We start from the raw sequence: 20,695 nt of genomic DNA, 5'->3' as shown, positions 1-20,695 counted from the left end.
TCAACCGTATACTGCTAAATATTATGTATTATTTTTACTATTGAAAATGTATGTACATATTAAAAAATAGAAAAGTATTTAATACTCATTAATAGTTAGACTAAACAAATTATAGATATTTTCTTTGCATTTTCGCTAAAGCTAGATGTACTTACTAAGATAGATGACCAGAATCCTTAAAATTTACGTCTTAAAGATCATTTCTGTGTCTAGACTTATTTAAATATATTTTTCCTTTAATTTCTTTTAGATTCGATGATATAATGATTAGTCTGACGAAAATCCATGGTTATATTTTTGGGGCCTTTGATATTGATCGGGTTTCATAAATTTAAATAAGGAAAATATAAACTTTTTATAATTCTTTAATATTTTTTTATTGGGGTCCACTACCTTTGGATAGTTTCTTGAGTTTTAATTGATTTCATTTTTTAATTTCTATAAAATTGGTTTTAACTATTTATACTTGTCGTGAAACCAGCTGAAACCAACCATCTATATCTTACCTAAGCAACCAATTTTCTATAAGGCGTAGAATATATATATATTTTTTTATTAACAGTATATGAAAGAATATAATGAAAATAATAAAAACTGTACATGAATAGTAGACTAACTATATTTCTATCAAAGATTTTTGTTACATAAAAGTTATATCCATGTTACTTCACGAGTTTAGGTTGATCCGTAGAATGTGTTGGAAAAATTAGAACCACATTGTTATTGAAATCACTAAAAAGTGATTGCTAAAATTTAAATGAAATTAAAAATGAATTTAATTAGACTAAGTATGTCTACAATTACCTTTTTAAAAATATGTTAAAAACTTTCAGATTTCCTGTTTAGGATCAAAGTCTCAATACTGCCAGATGATGTTAACATATACCCGTTACCCAGAAAAAGGCAGAAGGCATTTCCGTCTTTTTAAATGGGCAATCCAATTCAAGTCCACCACGAACAAAGTATTAATTTTAATTTATTTTTTATTTGTTTGTATGTATGTAGAGATATTATACATTTATAGCCTATTTCCACTGCACCCAAAACTTCGCTTTTTTTCCGTTCAGGTCGAATGTTACGTTCGCCCCATGTAAAAACCCATAAGAAAAAAAAGCGGTTTTCTACGTTAGCGAGCTACGTAGAAATAGCGAACGCACTTTTTGGGTAATTACGCGATATTTTATCGATGTGACAACGAAAAAGAGCTCACCACTAAACAAACAGCTGACATTTAAGTGCGCCAAGGTATGAAGCAAATTTTTAGGGTTGCATGATATTTAAAAAATATCGTATCAGTGATATATCGTTTTTCAAAAATATATCAAATTGATAAAAATATTTATCACCCAAAAATATCGATATATTAAGTATTTTTGATATTTAATTTTTATATATTTATTTTTTTTTCATTAACCAAAATTTAACTCCAAAATTATATATATGTATAATAAATACATAATTATATTTTTTGTGTATATCAACATATGCATCTGCATAAAAACATATATAATCCTGATTTTATTTCGCCTATTAAATCTCTTACACGGAATACACGAATTCCCCAGAAAAACATCAGACACACGCATATGTGTATTTCCCCGAAATTGTGAACCCTTGGCACAATTTCGGCGAAATACACACATGCCGATGCCTGTTTTTAAGGTGAGACAGTAAGTTCGACGAGTTGCCGCTCGTTTTGACAATTTTACTGCAAATGTTGCAGGTTGCAGAATGATTTTTAACTTCCGAAAAAAAACCTTTTGCCGCGCTCATCTTTACAGGAAGTTAGGTCAAATCAAAGTGACCAATTAGGAAATATCAAAAATATATAAAAAAAATCGCGGTATTCGATATATCAGGGGAAAAAATATCATGATATAAATATTTATTTTTATAAAAAAAATATCGATATATTGATATTTTGATATATTATCAACAACCCTACAAATTTTTTATATTTTAGATGAGCCAAAAAACTCGCAAGCCGTCAATATCGTGGAGTGCCATCCACGAGGCTTTGTTGTTCTAGTTATGGGAGGAGATATGTAGTGCCTTTTTTGGCCAATCAACGAGGGCGAAGGATGCCAAACTCCTCCCTATTAATTCGAAAATGTTCTACAAAAAAAGATTCGCTGCTTCCAGGAACATCGCGCTCCCAAAAACACCCATGCCGTTGCTAAAAAGTAAATGCATTTATGTAAATATTACATTGCTGCCATTCTACTTACATAGTAGACATCTGCATGAGTGGCAAAAAAATCACATTCAAATGCACAATGCTCAAAATGAGTTGAGTGAATTTGAAAGCAAAGCCAAACTGAAGTGAATGAGTTGACTCGCTTACGTACGACTCAGTCGCACAAAGAAGAGAGAAAGAGAAACGAATTGAATGAAGTGAGAACTCAGAAAACTGAGACGCTGAATTCGAACGATTCAAGTTGCAACTGTAAATAAAATTAAACTGTAAATATAAATTAAAACAACAACATTAAACTAAAAAGACAATAAAAATAACGCGGACTACAAATACATACAGATTCGTCCGCTTCTTTTATTAATAAGGTGTCCATGAATGCGTCTTTGAACTGCAGGCCTCAGAAAAAGAATGGACCGAATTTGCACGCAACAACTCGAATATACTACGCAGTGTCAAATTTGTCATTTCCCTTTTCGCTTCATTCGTTCTCTTTCATTTCGTTCAACGTCCCAAGCTATGAAGCAAAACGTGAACTTATACTGATACAATGTCGATTCATTTCTTGCATTCCACTCATTCCATTCCATTCCATTCGAATGTATTCAATGAGACGTATGTTGTGAGTGGTCTCATGCAGATGTCTATTACATAGGCCCAAACTGATGGCGATTTCTTTAATATTGGCAATGGCCTATACTCCGTTAATTTTCCCTGCACTTCGTAAAAATCTTCATCAAAATTTTGCAATTTAAGAAAATTTTCCATTTTAAAATGCGCGTGCTGTTTTTTTTAATTTTTCGCCAACTCGTGTTTTTTATTTAAACATATTACAAATAGTTTTGAAATATGTATTGGAAACAACGCAGTGCAGCTCTTCTATTTGGTAGTTTTGGTATTTTCTTAAGCTTGAACGGAAAAGAACCGAAAAACCGATGTTTTTGGTGCAGTGGAAATACCCTATTAGTTGCTTCAGCTGATAATCTGGTATATTTAGTACTCTGATATATTTCGTATATTATATATCAATATACCAAATATGACCTTCGATACGTTTTCGTACTTTTTGTGGTATATTTGGGTTTATTTAAAATGGGTGCCGGGTATCTTTATGTTTAAGATATATCCCTCTAAATCATCTTCTCTCAATCCTTTACTTAATTCTACTGGGATAAACTATAACGTTTTTGACTCAAAATATTTTATTCTCGCAAAGTAGCAATCTCAACTTTCTTTTCCTATACGTTATTATTATTCGTTAATAACTGCATTTGAAATTGTCAAATTAAAAGTCGCTTACTCTTTTTGTAACGTGCAACACAGCACATTATTATTATTTAATTTTGCAAAATGTAACAAAAAATAAAAGAAATTGGGTATCACTTAAATCACTCTAAATCTGAGACAAAGTTTTGCAAGTTTTGATCTAAAAAAGTGTTCGCATGTAATATAACGACGGGAAGGATTTTCCCAAAAATATTCTTAATCAGCGTCAACAGCCGAGAGGAAAGAGTCATTTACGTATTTCCTTCTTTCCATATGAACACCTATAGAGGCTATAAAAGATAAAGTTACGATTTTTAACAGCACAGCAACTATTTTGCGTTCAGAAAAAAAGCATCTTTCAATTTCCAATTGCTTTGATATATTTATATGTAAATAGTAGTATATTTAGATATATCGAAATATAGCGCACGCAATGTATTAGTATTTCGTCGATACTCACAGTAGCTTTCACATTTAAAATTCAAGAAGTCCAATTGCCAATAAGTTGAATCTCGTATTTACCATTTTAAACTTAAGTGAAACAAGCAACCGACAAGCAGGTCAGAAGCCAAAAATAGGCGACTTCGAAGCATGTTAGTGTCATATCTATGGTTGCGTATCTCATACTAGTTATCAACCACTTCATGGAATACGGATGTTCATGGCATTGTCGGGTCTACGACGTGTGCTGGGAGTGGAAAGGGGGCAGAGTCTGCAGTTCGTACATTGCGGCTAACAATCCTAAGAAATGAAACGACATGGACAACGAGAAGCTGCCGAAGTAATAAGCTACTTTTAATGATTTGCTTGGGCTTCTAGTGCAAAACTCTTGTTAGTTAGTCAGTACCTTATTAGTACCGAATGAACGGAAAGCAAATGAAACGCTTGAAAACAATAACAAAAAAGAACAGGTTTGCACCATGATACAATTATACAAGGTAGTCTCGTCGTGTGCCTTTTCGTTCGGCTTCGAGCCGTTATCGCTCAGTGCGCTCGTGCTTGTTGAAGGGAAAGGTTGTATGCGGACGATCTTTTCTCTAAATATTAACCCTTGCGCAAGGCAAAAATGTCAGATTGCAATTATATTATATATATATTTGAAGCTTTATGTCTTTTAGAATCTAAAAAAACCTGAACAAAATAATTAGTAATTCAAAAATAAACAAGGGTTAACAGAAAAAATTCGTACGCATCAATTTCTAAACTGCGTACTGAAAAATTAAATTATAAAAACATTTCAACTCTTTTTAATACAGTGGAACAATTAAACCATATGCGCCATTTAAGGAAAGATTAAGCGAGACGAGAATGAAATGCGCATTAACCCTTAGACGATGATATTAATATTTAGATATTTTGAAGCTTATATTAATGTCTCCTTGACATATTTTTAAAATGGAAATTGTTTATGAACAATATTAATAATATACGGATGAGAAGTCTTTTGCCGACGAGACTACCTTGTGTTATTGAATCATGGTTTGCACTAACAGCTCTCAGCGCAGTGAAAGCTCTGCAGCGAAAGCTCCAATAGGTAACAAAATAACCTTTTGGTCCTAGAACATTAGCATACCGTGATAAAAACCTTATCAACGTATACGTATGCATGATACAATTATACAAGGTAGTCTCGTCGGAAAAAGCTGTCCGTCCTTAAACATAACAATGAGTGCGAGTGAAGAGTCTCAGCACAGCAGTATGAGCGAGACGAGAATGAAATGCGCATTAACCCTTAGACGATGATATTAATATTTAGATATTTTGAAGCTTATATTAATGTCTCCTTGACATATTTTTAAAATGGAAATTGTTTATGAACAATATTAATAATATATACATATGAGAATTCTCTAATTCTCTAAATGTTTTAATTCTATCCGTGTCTACGGCATTTATTGCAAAATGTCATTTTGCACAAGGGTTAATTGCAGAAAAAAATTCGTCCGCAGACAACCTCTGCGTCGAAAAACGAAAACGTACTGACGAAAGCTTTTGCGCATTTCATTGTCGTCTCGCTCACACTGCTGTGCTGAGACTCTTTCACTCGCACTCATTGTTATGTTTAAAGTCGGACAGCTTTTTCCGACGAGACTACCTTGTATAATTGTATCATGGACGAGACTACCTTCTATAATTGTATCATGTACGTATGTACATATGTATGTGACGTCGCAGTTTCTGTCGGTTTAAGCAACTGTAGTGAGAGGTCGTAGCAGCTCAGCAAAGAGAGCAAAACGCTTGCCATTTGGTGATGCGATCGCCTCTCTATGCGACTATCATGAACATTGCGATTTCAGTCGAAACGCGAAACTCGAGGGAAGCACAACGGTGTCTTGCGCTACTAACGTGAAAGAAGTCTCGTCAATAATAATATTCAATACTGTTAAATCTCTGTTGAGCAAAATTAATTCATTGTAGTCAATTTTCAACAACAGACCCAAAAGGGTTTCCTTGAAAATATTGGTGTTCGACTTATCTAAAAAGTGTAAGTGTAATCGGCTAATTCCGAACGGTTTTGGCAGTCTTGGATTCCCATCGAAATGCAATTGTAAATGCCAAGTGTCTGACATTATCAGCAAACGAATGCAATTGAATTTTAAACTGTGTGTGAGTGCGCCTAGGCATCGATAATCGATGGATCGCCAAATGCAAATCAAGTGATAAACGATCGCTACAAAATTCAAATAACAGGCGTGCAGCATTTAGTTGATGTAGGAGCACCAGCTACATATAGTCGCGTCCCAAGTGCTCTGTGCCTCTTGATGGCCTCTTCCTCTCCTCCCCACTCCTTTCATGGAATATCAGTCTGAGGCGATCGTCAGCCGTAGACAGTCGCGACTCGAAGTCACAGTCGAGTATTTTTTTTTAGTGTTATTTATACAAAATATATTCAATTTCATTTAGCTTGTCGTTGTCACTGTCGTCGCCAGCAATTTCAATATTCAAATGATCATGATCGCTTGACTTTGACTTCACATACTCATGTTGAAAAGCTAAGCGAGTTTCTGAGCGCCTGCAAAGGCAGCTATATAATTATGATTAATGCTCTAAACAAATACCAAAACAAAACCAGAACAGCTTAATATTATTATTAGACTAAAGTATGTTTTGTTTCCCATCGCTCAATTTAGTGTCGGCATTCAACGCAATGCACTGATAATATAACAAAAATGTATTTGTATTTTTGAAACCGAGCTCTATACACGGAGTTTGTGTATTGTTCCTCAAATGGCGAGCATATTATGTCCTTGAGATTATAATCTATTTCCCTACTTATAATATGATAGACAAATATGGAACTATGAGGTCAGCGTCATCTTTCACTAGTACATATACGAACCGTGATGTCATAAAATCCAGCGACAACAACCTACAAGGTTCTTTTTTTTTTACATGCATACAAACGTATATACATTTAAAGTTTATATGCACTGCGATCATCATTCAAATGTTCAATATGTTCAAATGTTCAGTCATTAAAAATTAAAATATCCTCTATTAAAAAATACTTACTTTTTTTTTTATAATGTGGAAAACTTGTGACAATATTGAGTCGAAGGCCATAGTAGCGAGCACTCCCTTCTTTTAGTTATTATATTATTTTGTATAATAATTAAACACGTAAATAAATCAATAAATAATATGACAATATTTAAATCAAATAAATTCTATAAATGTACGTATTCTCTACTAATTTGAAAGTATACCCATTTATTTTATTGTAAGTACAAAGCCAAGAGCAACAAAACGCGAAGGTTAAAATTTACAAGGCAATCAAAAAGATATCTAGATAAAATAGAAGAGTTCTTTGTGGAATACACAGACTATTTTTATAAAAATGTTCTAATGCTATAAATGAGGCCGTCGAGCACCTACATAATAGTACATACGTAGGTGAATGTCGGCGCTAACATCGGCACAGTGGTACAAAACTAATATTGCGGAGAGATGTACTGCCTTGACCTAGCATTTAGCTACATTTTTCTCGAATTGCTTAAGCAAGATGGAAATAATTTATTCCATTATAAACGTCAAACGTGGTAGCTTGCTGGACCACCTAAATGAGGCTAAAAGCATTTTAATTTGTTTAAAATATATAGAGCTTTATATCTGTAGAACTGAGAGCACAATATTTGCGACCTTGAGACTATTAATAATTTACTCTGTGGTAGGTTGTGTTAGGTTCGTTTCAAAAATGAATCATTTTGAGCGCAATCACAAATGTGTTTTTCTGATTACTTTGAGAAAAACTAAATTCTGGGGTTAGCTTGTTTTTTTTTAGTCGAACGCGTTCAATGTTTGTTCATGACCATGACGTCGTTGACTTTAACTTTTATTGACTACATATAAAAAATGTACAAACAAAATATTTCTATATAGATACATACTTTCGTATACAATGAACAGCGTCCGGCGGCGCAAATATTAATTGAATAAAAAGGCAGCAATTGAGATCGAGTATGAGTTAATACATCTGCAGCAACTTTAATCGATTAATACTCATGAAGTTTGCCAGTCAATAAATTAGAAACCAAGAGTGCCATATATTTATTTATTTATTTATTTAAAAACCAAGTTTCAACTCAAGTCTGCAAACAAAACACCAAAAAACAAAAATACAAAAACGAAATCAGAAATTTCAACTTGTCAAATTTGGGAGAATGATTTTTGACCGGTTTGGCAAGGCACTTAAAGTTTGGTTGTTCAGTGTTTAGCCAGGGACTTGGGATTAAGTAATTTAAAACATTGTCGAAACCGATTGGCAATTCACTTGATTTTATTTTGTGCTTTTCTTTGTCCACAGCGTAAAAAGTAACGCAACAAATGTCAAAGGTAATTACACTAGAAGTGTAAAAGTTAGTCGATGTTGATGCAGAGAACAATTACGGTTAACATACATAATTGACGCCCGATTTGATAGCGGCACACGATTAATGATAAATGGCAGATACAAGCACATACATATGTATTATATACATGCAAACGAATGTACGTATGTGACTGCAAGTGTGGATGTTCAATAAACAAAACGCTCAATGTACACATAAATTGCTTTAGCCGTTAATTGACCACGCCGGAGGCGGGTGTAGAGATGGATAAAGAGGAACTTCAATGACCCATATTCACGCTAGCGCCATTGTTTTTGTGTGATGCTTGTTTTATGTCTGGTGAACGGAAAAATACCAATTTATTATATTGAAAATATTAATTTTTCCGAACTTAATGTAATTTGCAATTGCATATTGAAAAAATCATTTAATTTAAATGGAATATGTTAGCTCCTCAATTGAAAGCTATTTTTTTTTAATTTTACATGTTTTTAGCTTTCAGATTCTTATATGGAAACCTTTTACTTTTTTATAAATATTAAAAATTGCTTTCTTCGCGTCAACTTAAAAATTAAATAACACACAAGATGTTGCAATGCGGCAGCCCAACACGTTGCAATGACAATCGTAGCAAGTTGCGCTTGTTAAGCACTTTTCAGCTTAAGCCCACACACACACTGACAACAGCAGCTGTTGCCTCGGGAATTCGTTAAAAATGTTGCCAGCAAAACGCGTTGGACTCGAGCGAGTTTTGTCCACCCACTCTTTCGCTTGAACTTGACTCTGTGATGTTTGTGAGCTGTTTATGACGACATTTAGCTTTTCATTCCGTTTACACTGCACACAAGCGGAAGTTAACGTCATCTTTAAATATATACATACATACATATGTGTGATTATTACTTGGGCTATTAACAGATGGCTATCACATTTGTCTAAAACTGGCCAGTGTTGCGCACAAATTACTCAACTTTTCGCTAGAACATTGCGATCGTTGTGTATCTCTGGCAAAGAAACTTACTATTAGCAGTTTCTCCTATCTTCTTAAGTGAACGTAGATATTGGCTCACATACTTGAATTGTTTGCATTCCAACTGGCGTAGGTTTCCTCATAACCGCATCAAGAGCCTCAAGTACTCTATGTAGTATTTAGTATCTTGCATCTGGCACAGACTCAGACCATATATTGTAATATGTACACACTGTACATGGAAAAGAGAATATACATATGTACATATGAATAAAGTCAGAGGCAACTGAAGCGTTTTGTAATTTTAGATAGAAGCCCTAGTTTTCTGCGGTAACTGCGCATTTAGTACACGGCGATAAATAAGTACATATGTTATATGTGTTTATTTTTGTATTATTTGCAATAAAAGTTTAGCAAAGAAATAAGTTTTACCAAGGATTTAAATTCTTCTGATTTTGGATGTTTAAATTAATTCCAAACCAATTTTGCTGTTTTTTGAATGAGAAACTTAAATATGAATTAATATTACTCAACAACAACAAATAATATCGAAAACTTGTTCGAAGCACAACACATGCCGGGGTAATCGTATACAAGCAAGCACACCGACCTTAATATATGTATGTACATACATACATATGTATGTAATTATGCCCAGCTATAGCACAACGTGTTTTTGAAATCAGCCCCTTAAAAGTTTACTTCTCATTTCGTATACACAGCAGCCCCTTGGCCTGAGTCTCTCCCCTTCGCCAACTCATCAATTTAATTGCGTAATTTGTTTAGCATGTTTGTTGCCATTATACGAGTATTTCTCTCTTTTAAGATTTTCTCACATCTTTCGGTACACATTTGCGATGTTTACATTGCCAGCATTCACAAACGTACTTGTAGAGTTCCGTATAACATTTACCAACATTGCGAGAAGATTTTTAAGTTTCGCAATACATAGATAGTGCATTGAATATTTTCATTGGGACGAAGAAGAATAATTTTGGAAATTTGTTACAGCTCTTTAAATTCTCCTAAGTTAGTTGGAGATTTATTTAAATGTTATTTTAAATTCAGTTTGACATACACATATGTATGTGGCAGCAGCTGCCAAAGCAACAACTTTAATCGCCAATGTAGAGATTGTAAAGAACAGCGCTCTCTTAAATTATCAGCCCTTTTTATGCTGAAAATATATTTTACGGAAAAACGTTATTTTAACATACAAATTCCGTTCAAAGTTATTTAAATTCCGGTCAAAAACATTTTATAAAAAAAATTGAGTCATTCAAAATAAAATGGAGAATCATTGAACGATGTATGGCGAGAGATTTTACTGTGCGATTACTGATTATCTCATCAAAAGTAACATCATATATCTGCAGGCATAAACATCAGCTGCATTCAACAAACTATTCGGGTTGAATGCATCTAATTTAATAGATACAAATAGGAATACAATTCGGGCTGGTTAAATTTACATGTTCAAAAATCAAATTGGAGCTGCCGCTATTCACTCTGCATGTTAAGCATTTGTTTAATTTATTGATTATGCCCGAAAGCCTTGACCAAGCATTTGGTGTGATGATATCAGCCTCCGGAATTCCCGCATATTGTTGGCGATACGCAATTTTCCTAATATAAAATTCGTCATGTGACTTGCAAAAACAAGTAAACATGGTCGGAGATAATTTAATCCGTTGATATAGTTTGTGACTACACACACATATTTTTACTTTTATTATTAATATATGTATTTCTATAGTACTGAATTTTCATTTAAGATATTTCGTCGATGAGTTGTTGAATATAAGCTCCATTTATAAGAAAATGTCTCACTAAATATTAGTATCAAAGCATCTGTAAACTATTGATAAATTATTGCTTGCCATACAACTCTTTCAAATACATACATATGTACGTGTGTTATAACAAACTGTTAATCTTTACAGATCCAGCCAACCCAGTCAATAAATCTCATACAAAATGCCGAAACCACTCGTCAACTCCTGCTGCTTATGCCAGTCGACTCGAAATGGATCTGTTATATCGGGAATTCTGGCAATTGTGCTATCAATAATCACAATAATTGTCATATTTACAACACGTGTGCATTTCAAGACAATTGTATTTGATTTTATTCCAAATGACGTGGCAAAAATTATTCTTGTCATAAATCTTTGTATGACTATTCTTATATCACTTTTGATGATCGCTGGAGTCCTTAAGGTGCGTTCAAAATATTTTTCAATATTTTACATTTCGATGCTAACGTTTCGTCTGACACAGCGCAATCATTTTCTTATGGTGCCTTGGGTAGTACTCGGAATTATGATCGCCATTGGCTTGCTGATTTCTGTTATCTACACTGGTGTTGTCTTTTTCATCGATGGATTCGTGCTGACCGGTGTTCTCTGGCTAATCTTCGGTTTAATATGTTGTGGTAGGTATATAACACTATCGGTAACGACATTGATCCATACGCGATTTTGAACACCGGATTACACTTTTTTAGCCTATTTCCACTGCCACTCAGGTCTCCTCCGTTCGAACCGATTTTTTTTCTCATGGATTTTAATATGGGGCGAATGTAACATTTGATCTGAACAGAAAAGAACCGAGGTTTTTTGGTGCAGAAGAAATAGGTTATTAGAGTGTATCTGTTCGTTTATTTCTCATATAATCAGTAATTTGCCTATATAGTGCTGAAAGTCAGAAGTGGCACAGCACAGCACAAATGACAAATAAGGCGCGAACTACTCAGCCCACAATTAGTATTACTAAATATTATACCACACACAATAAAGTAATATGCGTGGCAAAACAGTAGATACTCAATTGTAATCATGACTCTGGTGCAACACAAACATGTGGTCATGCATTGATGGCAAGCCTAGCAGAAATAATTATTACGATTATCTTTACAATCATTACCTGGACCCTGCGGTCCAGGGCCATACAACGTTTATTAAAAAGAGCATTTTTTAATAGTATTCTTTTTTATTTAAACAGTAAATAAATTCAGAAATTTCTCAAACATATGCCCAAAAGGCTTTAATATACAAATTGTGAAAATAATTACTTGCTGAAGTATCAATGCCCAGTTCAAACTGAAAACAAGATTTGAAGATGTTTATATAAGATGCGAGATAATAATAATAATGCATATCAATTTATTATTTACAATTTTGTCGAACCAAATCGCATCCAGATCGTTCTATACAAAAAATATCAATCCAGTAAAATTTACATTTGTTTTCTTTCAGCTGTGCTCACATATTGTTGGTGTGTCGTCTACAGCGAATACGTTAATTTATCAGAGGAAAGCGAACGTGGTCGCTACAACAAGCAGCCATACCGTCGTTAATAAGATGGTTCGGACTCTAAAGGTCCCAATTCAATCAAAATCATCCATCCAATTCTATTATTGGGTTTACTTCACGCTCATATCCTACTTTTTAGTTGATAATATGTACTAATAGAGCTTAGCTCATATGTGTGACTAATAATTTTAATTTAATATTTAAAAAAATTGTCTTCACCAGTACAGATATTTATGTATACGTATAACATTAATTTATGAGGCCTCAATAAGTGCAATTGAATTACTCTAATATTTAATGTATCACTGTCAAAAAAAAAAAATTTACGTAATTTTTGTAAGCAAAGAATATTTTAAACATGTGAAAATAAAAAAATTAAAAGTCTAATAAAACATACGAGTTTATTATTTATGTTCTCTCACATTTTTTATTTCAAAATAGATATTTATTTTTTTCAAAGTCTATCAAAATTGTAAATTAACTATATTTATGTGTGTTTGTGGGCGTTTATTTCCTTGAGAGGGTGTGTGTGTGTGTTGTATATGTCTAGTAAATAGCTAAATTAAGCATTAATTCTTTACAGTTCATTGCGAGAGTATTTGGGCTTAAGCTCCTCGATGCGCTTAATAAAGTCAGATTTTTCCAGGCAACCGTCACAGCTCTCGTCCCAGTCGTTGAGAATCTTTTTCAGGTCACGGACCTTCAGCTTTTTGAGATCAACGTTGTTCAAATCTATTTGTTTCTCTGCAAAGTCAAAGGATAACATTAATATAATTAATATACTATAAATTGATATAAAGGACCAACCATAACGTAAATCGCAAATCTGCGCGTCCTTTTTTTTCAGCTTTTCACACACTTTTTCAGCGGGCATTGACCAGCTCAAGGGCTTGCTCAGTTCATTCAATATGCCCGTCGCAGACTCCTCAAGACCTCCGAGATAGTAGCACTACGTGGAAAATAAAAACACGTATGTACGTGTTTGTCAATTTTTTTCTTTCTTTCGTGTTAACGTGTTACTATCGGCCGGCGAAATGACCTTCTACTTACAAATCTGTGCTCCTTATTTTTCTGCGTCTTGCAAAACTTCTTGAAGGATGTTTCGATTAGCTTGTAGTCCTTCTTCGTCACATCGTCAAGTGATTCGGCAAAACGCCTTACAGTTTTCACACAAACTAGAATTACAGACAGTGTAAATTCATACAGAAGATTTTGTACTTACGTGGCCAACGCTCAACTCGGCACACCGAATTTTACGTACCTTCGCAATCGTCCTCTTTTAGCGCCAGTGCCAAATGTGTGGCTAAGACAACAAAACAAGCTAGGAGTACAATATTCGTATTCATTGTGTAAGATTTGACTAATGTTCGATTCAAAAATTTGATTTTATTTAATGCTTTATTTAATAAACCGTCAACCAACTTGTTAGCTATACTTTTTAGAGGTGGAAAAATGCCGATGACACAGACGGCCTCAACATATCGATTTGTGTAATCATCGATTAGTTATAAAAACATCGATATTTTTGTAGCCAAATTATATAAATTTATAGCCTATTTCCACCTCACTCAGTTTTTCTACGTTTTTTAAAGTCCCGTTTCGGGGTTTCCATCTGCACGAACCGAAAAATATGGGCAACGGTAAATTTCTCAATATGGCCGCTCTGAAATATCAGCTGTTCAAATGTAAACACGAGTTGGCGAACAATTCAAAAAACAGCACGCGCATTTTAAAATGGAAAATTTTATTAAATTGCAGGATTTTTATGAGGATTTTGATGAAGTGGAGGGAAAATTAGCGGAGTATAGAGTATAGGCCATTGCCAATAGAAAAGAAATCGCCATCAGTTTGGGGCTATGTACATAAGTAGATTTGCTGGCAACAATGTAATATTTACATAAATACATTTACTTTTTAGCAACAGCATGGGTGTTTTTGGGAGCGCGATGTTTCTGGAAACAACGAATCATTTTTTGAAGATAATTTTCGAATTAGTAGGGAGGAGTTTGGCACCCTTGTGGAGCGCCTTTGAGGATTGGCCAAAAAAGGCACTACATTTTTCCTCCCATAACTCGAACAACATAGCCTCGTGGATGCCACTCCACGATATTGACGGCTTTCGAGTTATTCGGTTTTTTTTTCACGTTCAGACCGAATGTTACGTTCGCCCCATGTAAAAACCCATAAGAAAAAAAGTCGGTTTTTCTACGTTCGCGAGCTACGTAAAAATAGCGAACGCACTTTTTGGGTAATTATGCGATATTTTGATCGATATGACAACGAAAAAGAGCTCACCACTAACAAAACAGCTGACATTAAAGTGCGCCAAGGTATGAAAATAGAAAAATAAAAATTTTATTTTGCTTTTTAAAGCAAATTTTTTATATTTTAAATGAGCCAAAAAACTCGAAAGCCGTCAATATCGTGGAGTGGCATCCACAAGGCTATGTTGTTCGAGTTATGGGAGGAGAAATGTAGTGCCTTCTTTGGCCAATCCACAAAGGCGCTCCACAAGGATGCCAAACTCCTCCCTATTAATTCGAAAATTATCTTCAAAAAATGATTCGTTGTTTCCAGGAATTATGTAAATATTACATTGCTGCCAGCAAATCTACTTATGTACATAGCCCCAAACTGATGGCGATTTCTTTTCTATTGGCAATGGCCTATACTCTATACTCCGCTAATTTTCCCTCCACTTCATCAAAATCCTCATAAAAATCCTGCAATTTAATAAAATTTTCCATTTTAAAATGCGCGTGCTGTTTTTTGAATTGTTCGCCAACTCGTGTTTACATTTGAACAGCTGACATTTCAGAGCGGCCATATTGAGAATTTTACCGTTGCCCATATTTCTCGGTTCGTGCAGATGGAAACCCCGAAACGGGACTTTAAAAACGTAGAAAAACTGAGTGAGGTGGAAAAAGGCTATAAGACATATCAGTTTCATTGTTACTTATTAAATATTTACAAAAATCGTAAAAACCTAAATAATAAACCAATTACATTATCCAAATCATAATATATTATATTTATAAGAAATGTCTGAACTCTTCATGAAGGTTTTTTTTACGTCAATTATATCGAATGAAAAAAATTATATCGGCAGTATTTATTTCAATAATATGTTATAGCCTCTTTCCACCTCACTCAGTTTTTCTACGTTTTTTAAAGTCCCGTTTCGGGGTTTCCATCTGCACGAACCGAAAAATATGGGCAACGGTAAATTTCTCAATATGGCCGCTCTGAAATATCAGCTGTTCAAATGTAAACACGAGTTGGCGAACAATTCAAAAAACAGCACGCGCATTTTAAAATGGAAAATTTTATTAAATTGCAGGATTTTTATGAGGATTTTGATGAAGTGGAGGGAAAATTAGCGGAGTATAGAGTATAGGCCATTGCCAATAGAAAAGAAATCGCCATCAGTTTGGGGCTATGTACATAAGTAGATTTGCTGGCAACAATGTAATATTTACATAAATACATTTACTTTTTAGCAACAGCATGGGTGTTTTTGGGAGCGCGATGTTTCTGGAAACAACGAATCATTTTTTGAAGATAATTTTCGAATTAGTAGGGAGGAGTTTGGCACCCTTGTGGAGCGCCTTTGAGGATTGGCCAAAAAAGGCACTACATTTTTCCTCCCATAACTCGAACAACATAGCCTCGTGGATGCCACTCCACGATATTGACGGCTTTCGAGTTATTCGGTTTTTTTCACGTTCAGACCGAATGTTACGTTCGCCCCATGTAAAAACCCATAAGAAAAAAAGTCGGTTTTTCTACGTTCGCGAGCTACGTAAAAATAGCGAACGCACTTTTTGGGTAATTATGCGATATTTTGATCGATATGACAACGAAAAAGAGCTCACCACTAACAAAACAGCTGACATTAAAGTGCGCCAAGGTATGAAAATAGAATAATAAAAATTTGATTTTGCTTTTTAAAGCAAATTGTTTATATTTTAGATCAGCCAAAAAACTCGCAAGCCGTCAATATCGTGGAGTGGCATTCACGAGGCTATGTTGTTCGAGTTATGGGAGGAGAAATATAGTGCCTGTTTTGGCCAATCCACAAAGGCGCTTCACAAGGGTGCCAAACTCCTCCCTATTAATTCGAAAATTATCTTCAAAAAATGATTCGTTGTTTCCAGGAATTATGTAAATATTACATTGCTGCCAGCAAATCTACTTATGTACATAGCCCCAAACTGATGGCGATTTCTTTACTATTGACAATGGCCTATACTCTATACTCCGCTAATTTTCCCTCCACTTCGTGAAAATCCTCATAAAAATCCTGCAATTTAATAAAATTTTCCATTTTAAAATGCGCGTGCTGTTTTTTTGAATTGTTCGCCAACTCGTGTTTACATTTGAACAGCTGACATTTCAGAGCGGCCATATTGAGAATTTTACCGTTGCCCATATTTCTCGGTTCGTGCAGATGGAAACCCCGAAACGGGACTTTAAAAACGTAGAAAAACTGAGTGAGGTGGAAAAAGGCTATAAGACATATCAGTTTCATTGTTACTTATTAAATATTTACAAAAATCGTAAAAAACCTAAATAATAAACCAATTACATTATCCAAATCATAATATATTATATTTATAAGAAATGTCTGAACTCTTCATGAAGGTTTTTTTTACGTCAATTATATCGAATGAAAAAAATTATATCGGCAGTATTTATTTCAATAATATGTTATAGCCTCTTTCCACCTCACTCAGTTTTTCTACGTTTTTTTAAAGTCCCGTTTCGGGGTTTCCATCTGCACGAACCGAAAAATATGGGCAACGGTAAATTTCTCAATATGGCCGCTCTGAAATATCAGCTGTTCAAATGTAAACACGAGTTGGCGAACATTTCAAGAAACAGCACGCGCATTTGAAAATGGAAAATTTTATTAAACTGCAGAATTTTTATGAGGATTTTAACGAAGTGGAGGGAAAATTAGCGAAGTATAGAGTATAGGCCATTGCTGGCAGCAATGTAATATTTACATAAATACATTTACTTTTTAGCAACGGCATGGGTGTTTTTAGGAGCGCGATGTTCCTGGAAACAACGAATCATTTTTTGAAGATAATTTTCGAATTAATAGGGAGGAGTTTGGCATCCTTGTGGAGCGCCTTTGTGGATTGGCCAAAGAAGGCACTACATTTCTCCTCCCATAACTCGAACAACATAGCCTTGTGGATGCCACTCCACGATATTGACGGCTTTCGAGTTTTTTGGCTCATTTAAAATATAAAAAATTTGCTTTAAAAAGCAAAATAAAATTTTTATTTTTCTATTTTCATACCTTGGCGCACTTTAATGTCAGCTGTTTTGTTAGTGGTGAGCTCTTTTTCGTTGTCATATCGATCAAAATATCGCATAATTACCCAAAAAGTGCGTTCGCTATTTCTACGTAGCTCGCGAACGTAGAAAAACCGACTTTTTTTTATGGGTTTTTACATGGGGCGAACGTAACATTCGGCCTGAACGTGAAAAAACCAAAGAAAACCAAAGAAAACCGTGCGGTGGAAAGAGGCTATTAAACAATTCGCGATCAGAAGTTTTGTTTAAAATTTTTTGTATAGTCTCAATGATCTCAACAATCTGCAACGAAACTTTGTCCATGTATATTAAAAAAAATCATCATAATATATGTACATAATAAATGCGGAAATAACGGTAATAATTATAAGAATATTTCATAAATTTTGCGAGCACAACAACAACGTCAGCTATCAAACTAGAGCGCCAATGTACAAAAATCTCAAGAAAACATATGAAAACACTTGGCCCACGATTAACACGGGGTTACATTCCTAGAAATCCTCGTGTTAAGCGTGTTAAATTTGGTCTGTTTTTATTAAAGTTTCATACATTTATTCAAAATTAACCAAAAGTTACTATGCATATGTCTTTAATAAATGCATAACATTCATATTTTCAAAATTAAAAGTTGGTATTAAATCAAAAAAAGCTGCTTCATCTATTTAACTATCAGGTTAAAGTTTATAGAAATCTAATGTTAAAAATTATAGAGATCATTATTCATATGAAATTTGAAATGTTTTTGGTGGCATTTATAGTTTAAGCCAGTTTGTTGCAACATTTTTTCTCTTTTGGAGGATCCTTATCAAAAAATCGTGTAAGAACGAGGTATTTAGCGTGTTAAAAGGGGGATGGGAGCAAATTTGTAACCGTGTAAAACCGAGTTCGTGCTAAAAGAGTCTTGTGCTAACAGGAAATGTATATTAGACGCAAACTCCATAAATATTCTTGATGAACATTCGAGTTGATCTAGCTATCTGCTTTCGATTTTTTTCCACATCCATCTCCGGACTCGCAAATAAAGATATTAATAACAATCACAATTTTAACAAGTAAGAAAGCTACAGTCGAGTGTGCTCGACTGTAAGATACCATCCACCCATTTTGAATAAAAGGAAAATATTAAGGTATTCATTTTAAAATATACCAAAATAATATTCCACAAATATACTAAATAACATTCCAAATGTTATTTTAGGTATATTGATGTAGTACTACATTTAAAATATACCATAGAGTGCAAAATATACCAAATTGTCATCCAAAGCAACTATGATCCCACTGCAGTAGGCGTTTTCCCCATACAAAATTTTTCTTTAATATTTTCGACGTTATTAATCTATACCCTTACTTTCAGGAGTGGTAAAGACTGTAGATATTATTGTATGTACCAATCCTGCAGTTCTGACCCTGCAGTTCTGAGCGCTAGTTCGTTGCTGGTGAAATAAGCACTTACCAGCAGACCACCACTACTTACAAAGTGGCGTCTATCCATGCGTTTTTTAATTTCCGTTTTTGTATGAAATTTCCGCAAATAGGGTCAATCGCCACCGCCTCGATTACCCACGAACTAGTGAAATAGTGCAACATATTAGGGTCTTTAAAGAAAGTACTTATATTAGACCCCATGGAACGGCCGGTAAAGTAAGTACTTACATGGGACCCCATGGAACGGCCGGTAAAATAATTACTTACATTGGACCCCATGGAGGGGCCTGTCATTATAAATTAAAAAACATGTACAATTGTAATTACAGTTTTTATTTAATTTAAATTTTTCTTTATTCTAACGGGTCTTGTTCTTTCATTACTTTTAGGCAGCTCGAATTTTTAAAAGTTTTTGGAGCTGCAGGGCCTTTCTCAATTGGTCCTCAGCTGGGCCAATACCGCCGACTGCAGTTATTGAATCTAGAAATAAAAAGGATTATAAAAGTTTTAATCAATCTATTATTAATAATGATTATTAAATAATTATCTTTTAAAATACTCACCGATCATAACACCAAAGAAATTGTCTTCTTTTTTTAGGGCCGCAAACCCCTGTCATTATTTCCATAAAGTAGATTTTTTGTCATAATTTCCAATTCCACTTCTTTAGGCACATTGTAGTTTTCCACTGTAAAACTATACATTATTCTAACTGCTTGTCGTACTTTTATTATCTGTTTATTTAATATTTTACACATTAAACATATAATACATACATTTAAATATAATTTTTTAAGTAACTCACCTAATAATTGATCGATTGGTCCGCTTTGCACTTCTCTACTCAAATGCTTGCAAAATTTCGTCTGCCAGCAAACACAGCTGCGTTTGAGCAAAAGAGTAGCACAAAATAAAACAAAGACGCGTAAACAATATATGTATGCTCTTTCAACAAAATAACAAAAACAAAAGCGATGCTTGTCGTTATTTTGAAGTTATGCTTTAAAGCGCATACATTTATAAACTAGGTGGTTCGACGTTCGTTTACTATGGGGTCAATCCAGTAAGTACCCATGTAGTGATGGACGAGGTAAGCACTTACCCATGGCCAATCGCAAACTCGAGTCGACTAGGTGGTTCGACGTTCGTTTACTATAGGGTCACTTTAGGTAAGCACTTACCCATGGCCAATCGACACATCCAGTTCTGCAGGGTAAAATTCGATCTAGCTATAAAATTACACTTGCTTACACTTGTTGCGTGGCAACAATAAAAAAGTGCTTTCAAAAAATTATATCTCTATCTTTTATAGTCTCTGAGATCTAGGTGTTAATAAAATTTTCTGCCTAAAAGTATGCTACGT

At 34.2% G+C, this 20,695-nt stretch overlaps 2 protein-coding genes and 1 long non-coding RNA gene across 4 annotated transcripts; 1 reads left to right on the top strand and 2 right to left on the bottom strand.

The window, feature by feature from the left end:
* The first annotated feature begins 5,745 nt into the window (after window positions 1-5,745).
* Window positions 5,746-12,877, top strand: LOC133839192 (uncharacterized). Of its 2 annotated transcripts, XM_062270585.1 has the most exons (4): window positions 5,746-5,945; window positions 11,203-11,479; window positions 11,540-11,693; window positions 12,517-12,874. In XM_062270585.1, exons 2-4 carry the CDS (start codon window positions 11,237-11,239, stop codon window positions 12,615-12,617), a joined length of 498 nt encoding a protein of 165 aa, XP_062126569.1. In that variant the 5' UTR covers window positions 5,746-5,945; window positions 11,203-11,236; the 3' UTR covers window positions 12,618-12,874. The 2 variants fall into 2 exon arrangements, with proteins under 2 accessions (XP_062126569.1, XP_062126570.1); XM_062270586.1 differs by lacking the exon at window positions 5,746-5,945 and having other exon boundaries at window positions 12,517-12,877.
* On the bottom strand, window positions 8,661-10,241 carry LOC133839194 (uncharacterized). The gene is made up of 3 exons (XR_009894068.1): window positions 9,692-10,241; window positions 9,311-9,491; window positions 8,661-9,153 (listed from the first exon to the last, which is right to left on the bottom strand). It is a non-coding gene; the product is annotated as an uncharacterized LOC133839194 (long non-coding RNA).
* Window positions 12,878-12,955: 78 nt separating the features above from the next.
* LOC133839191 (mesencephalic astrocyte-derived neurotrophic factor homolog) lies at window positions 12,956-14,026 on the bottom strand. Its single transcript, XM_062270584.1, has 4 exons — window positions 13,835-14,026; window positions 13,624-13,748; window positions 13,381-13,522; window positions 12,956-13,317 (listed from the first exon to the last, which is right to left on the bottom strand). Exons 1-4 carry the CDS (start codon window positions 13,917-13,919, stop codon window positions 13,151-13,153), a joined length of 519 nt encoding a protein of 172 aa, XP_062126568.1. The 5' UTR covers window positions 13,920-14,026; the 3' UTR covers window positions 12,956-13,150.
* Between the last annotated feature and the right edge of the window lie 6,669 nt (window positions 14,027-20,695).

Source organism: Drosophila sulfurigaster, chromosome 2R (assembly GCF_023558435.1).
Source record: "Drosophila sulfurigaster albostrigata strain 15112-1811.04 chromosome 2R, ASM2355843v2, whole genome shotgun sequence".
In the NCBI taxonomy this organism is placed as follows: domain Eukaryota; kingdom Metazoa; phylum Arthropoda; class Insecta; order Diptera; family Drosophilidae; genus Drosophila; species Drosophila sulfurigaster.
The sequence above is the reverse complement of the archived record's forward strand: the minus strand, read 5'-3'. Positions and strand labels throughout refer to the sequence as shown.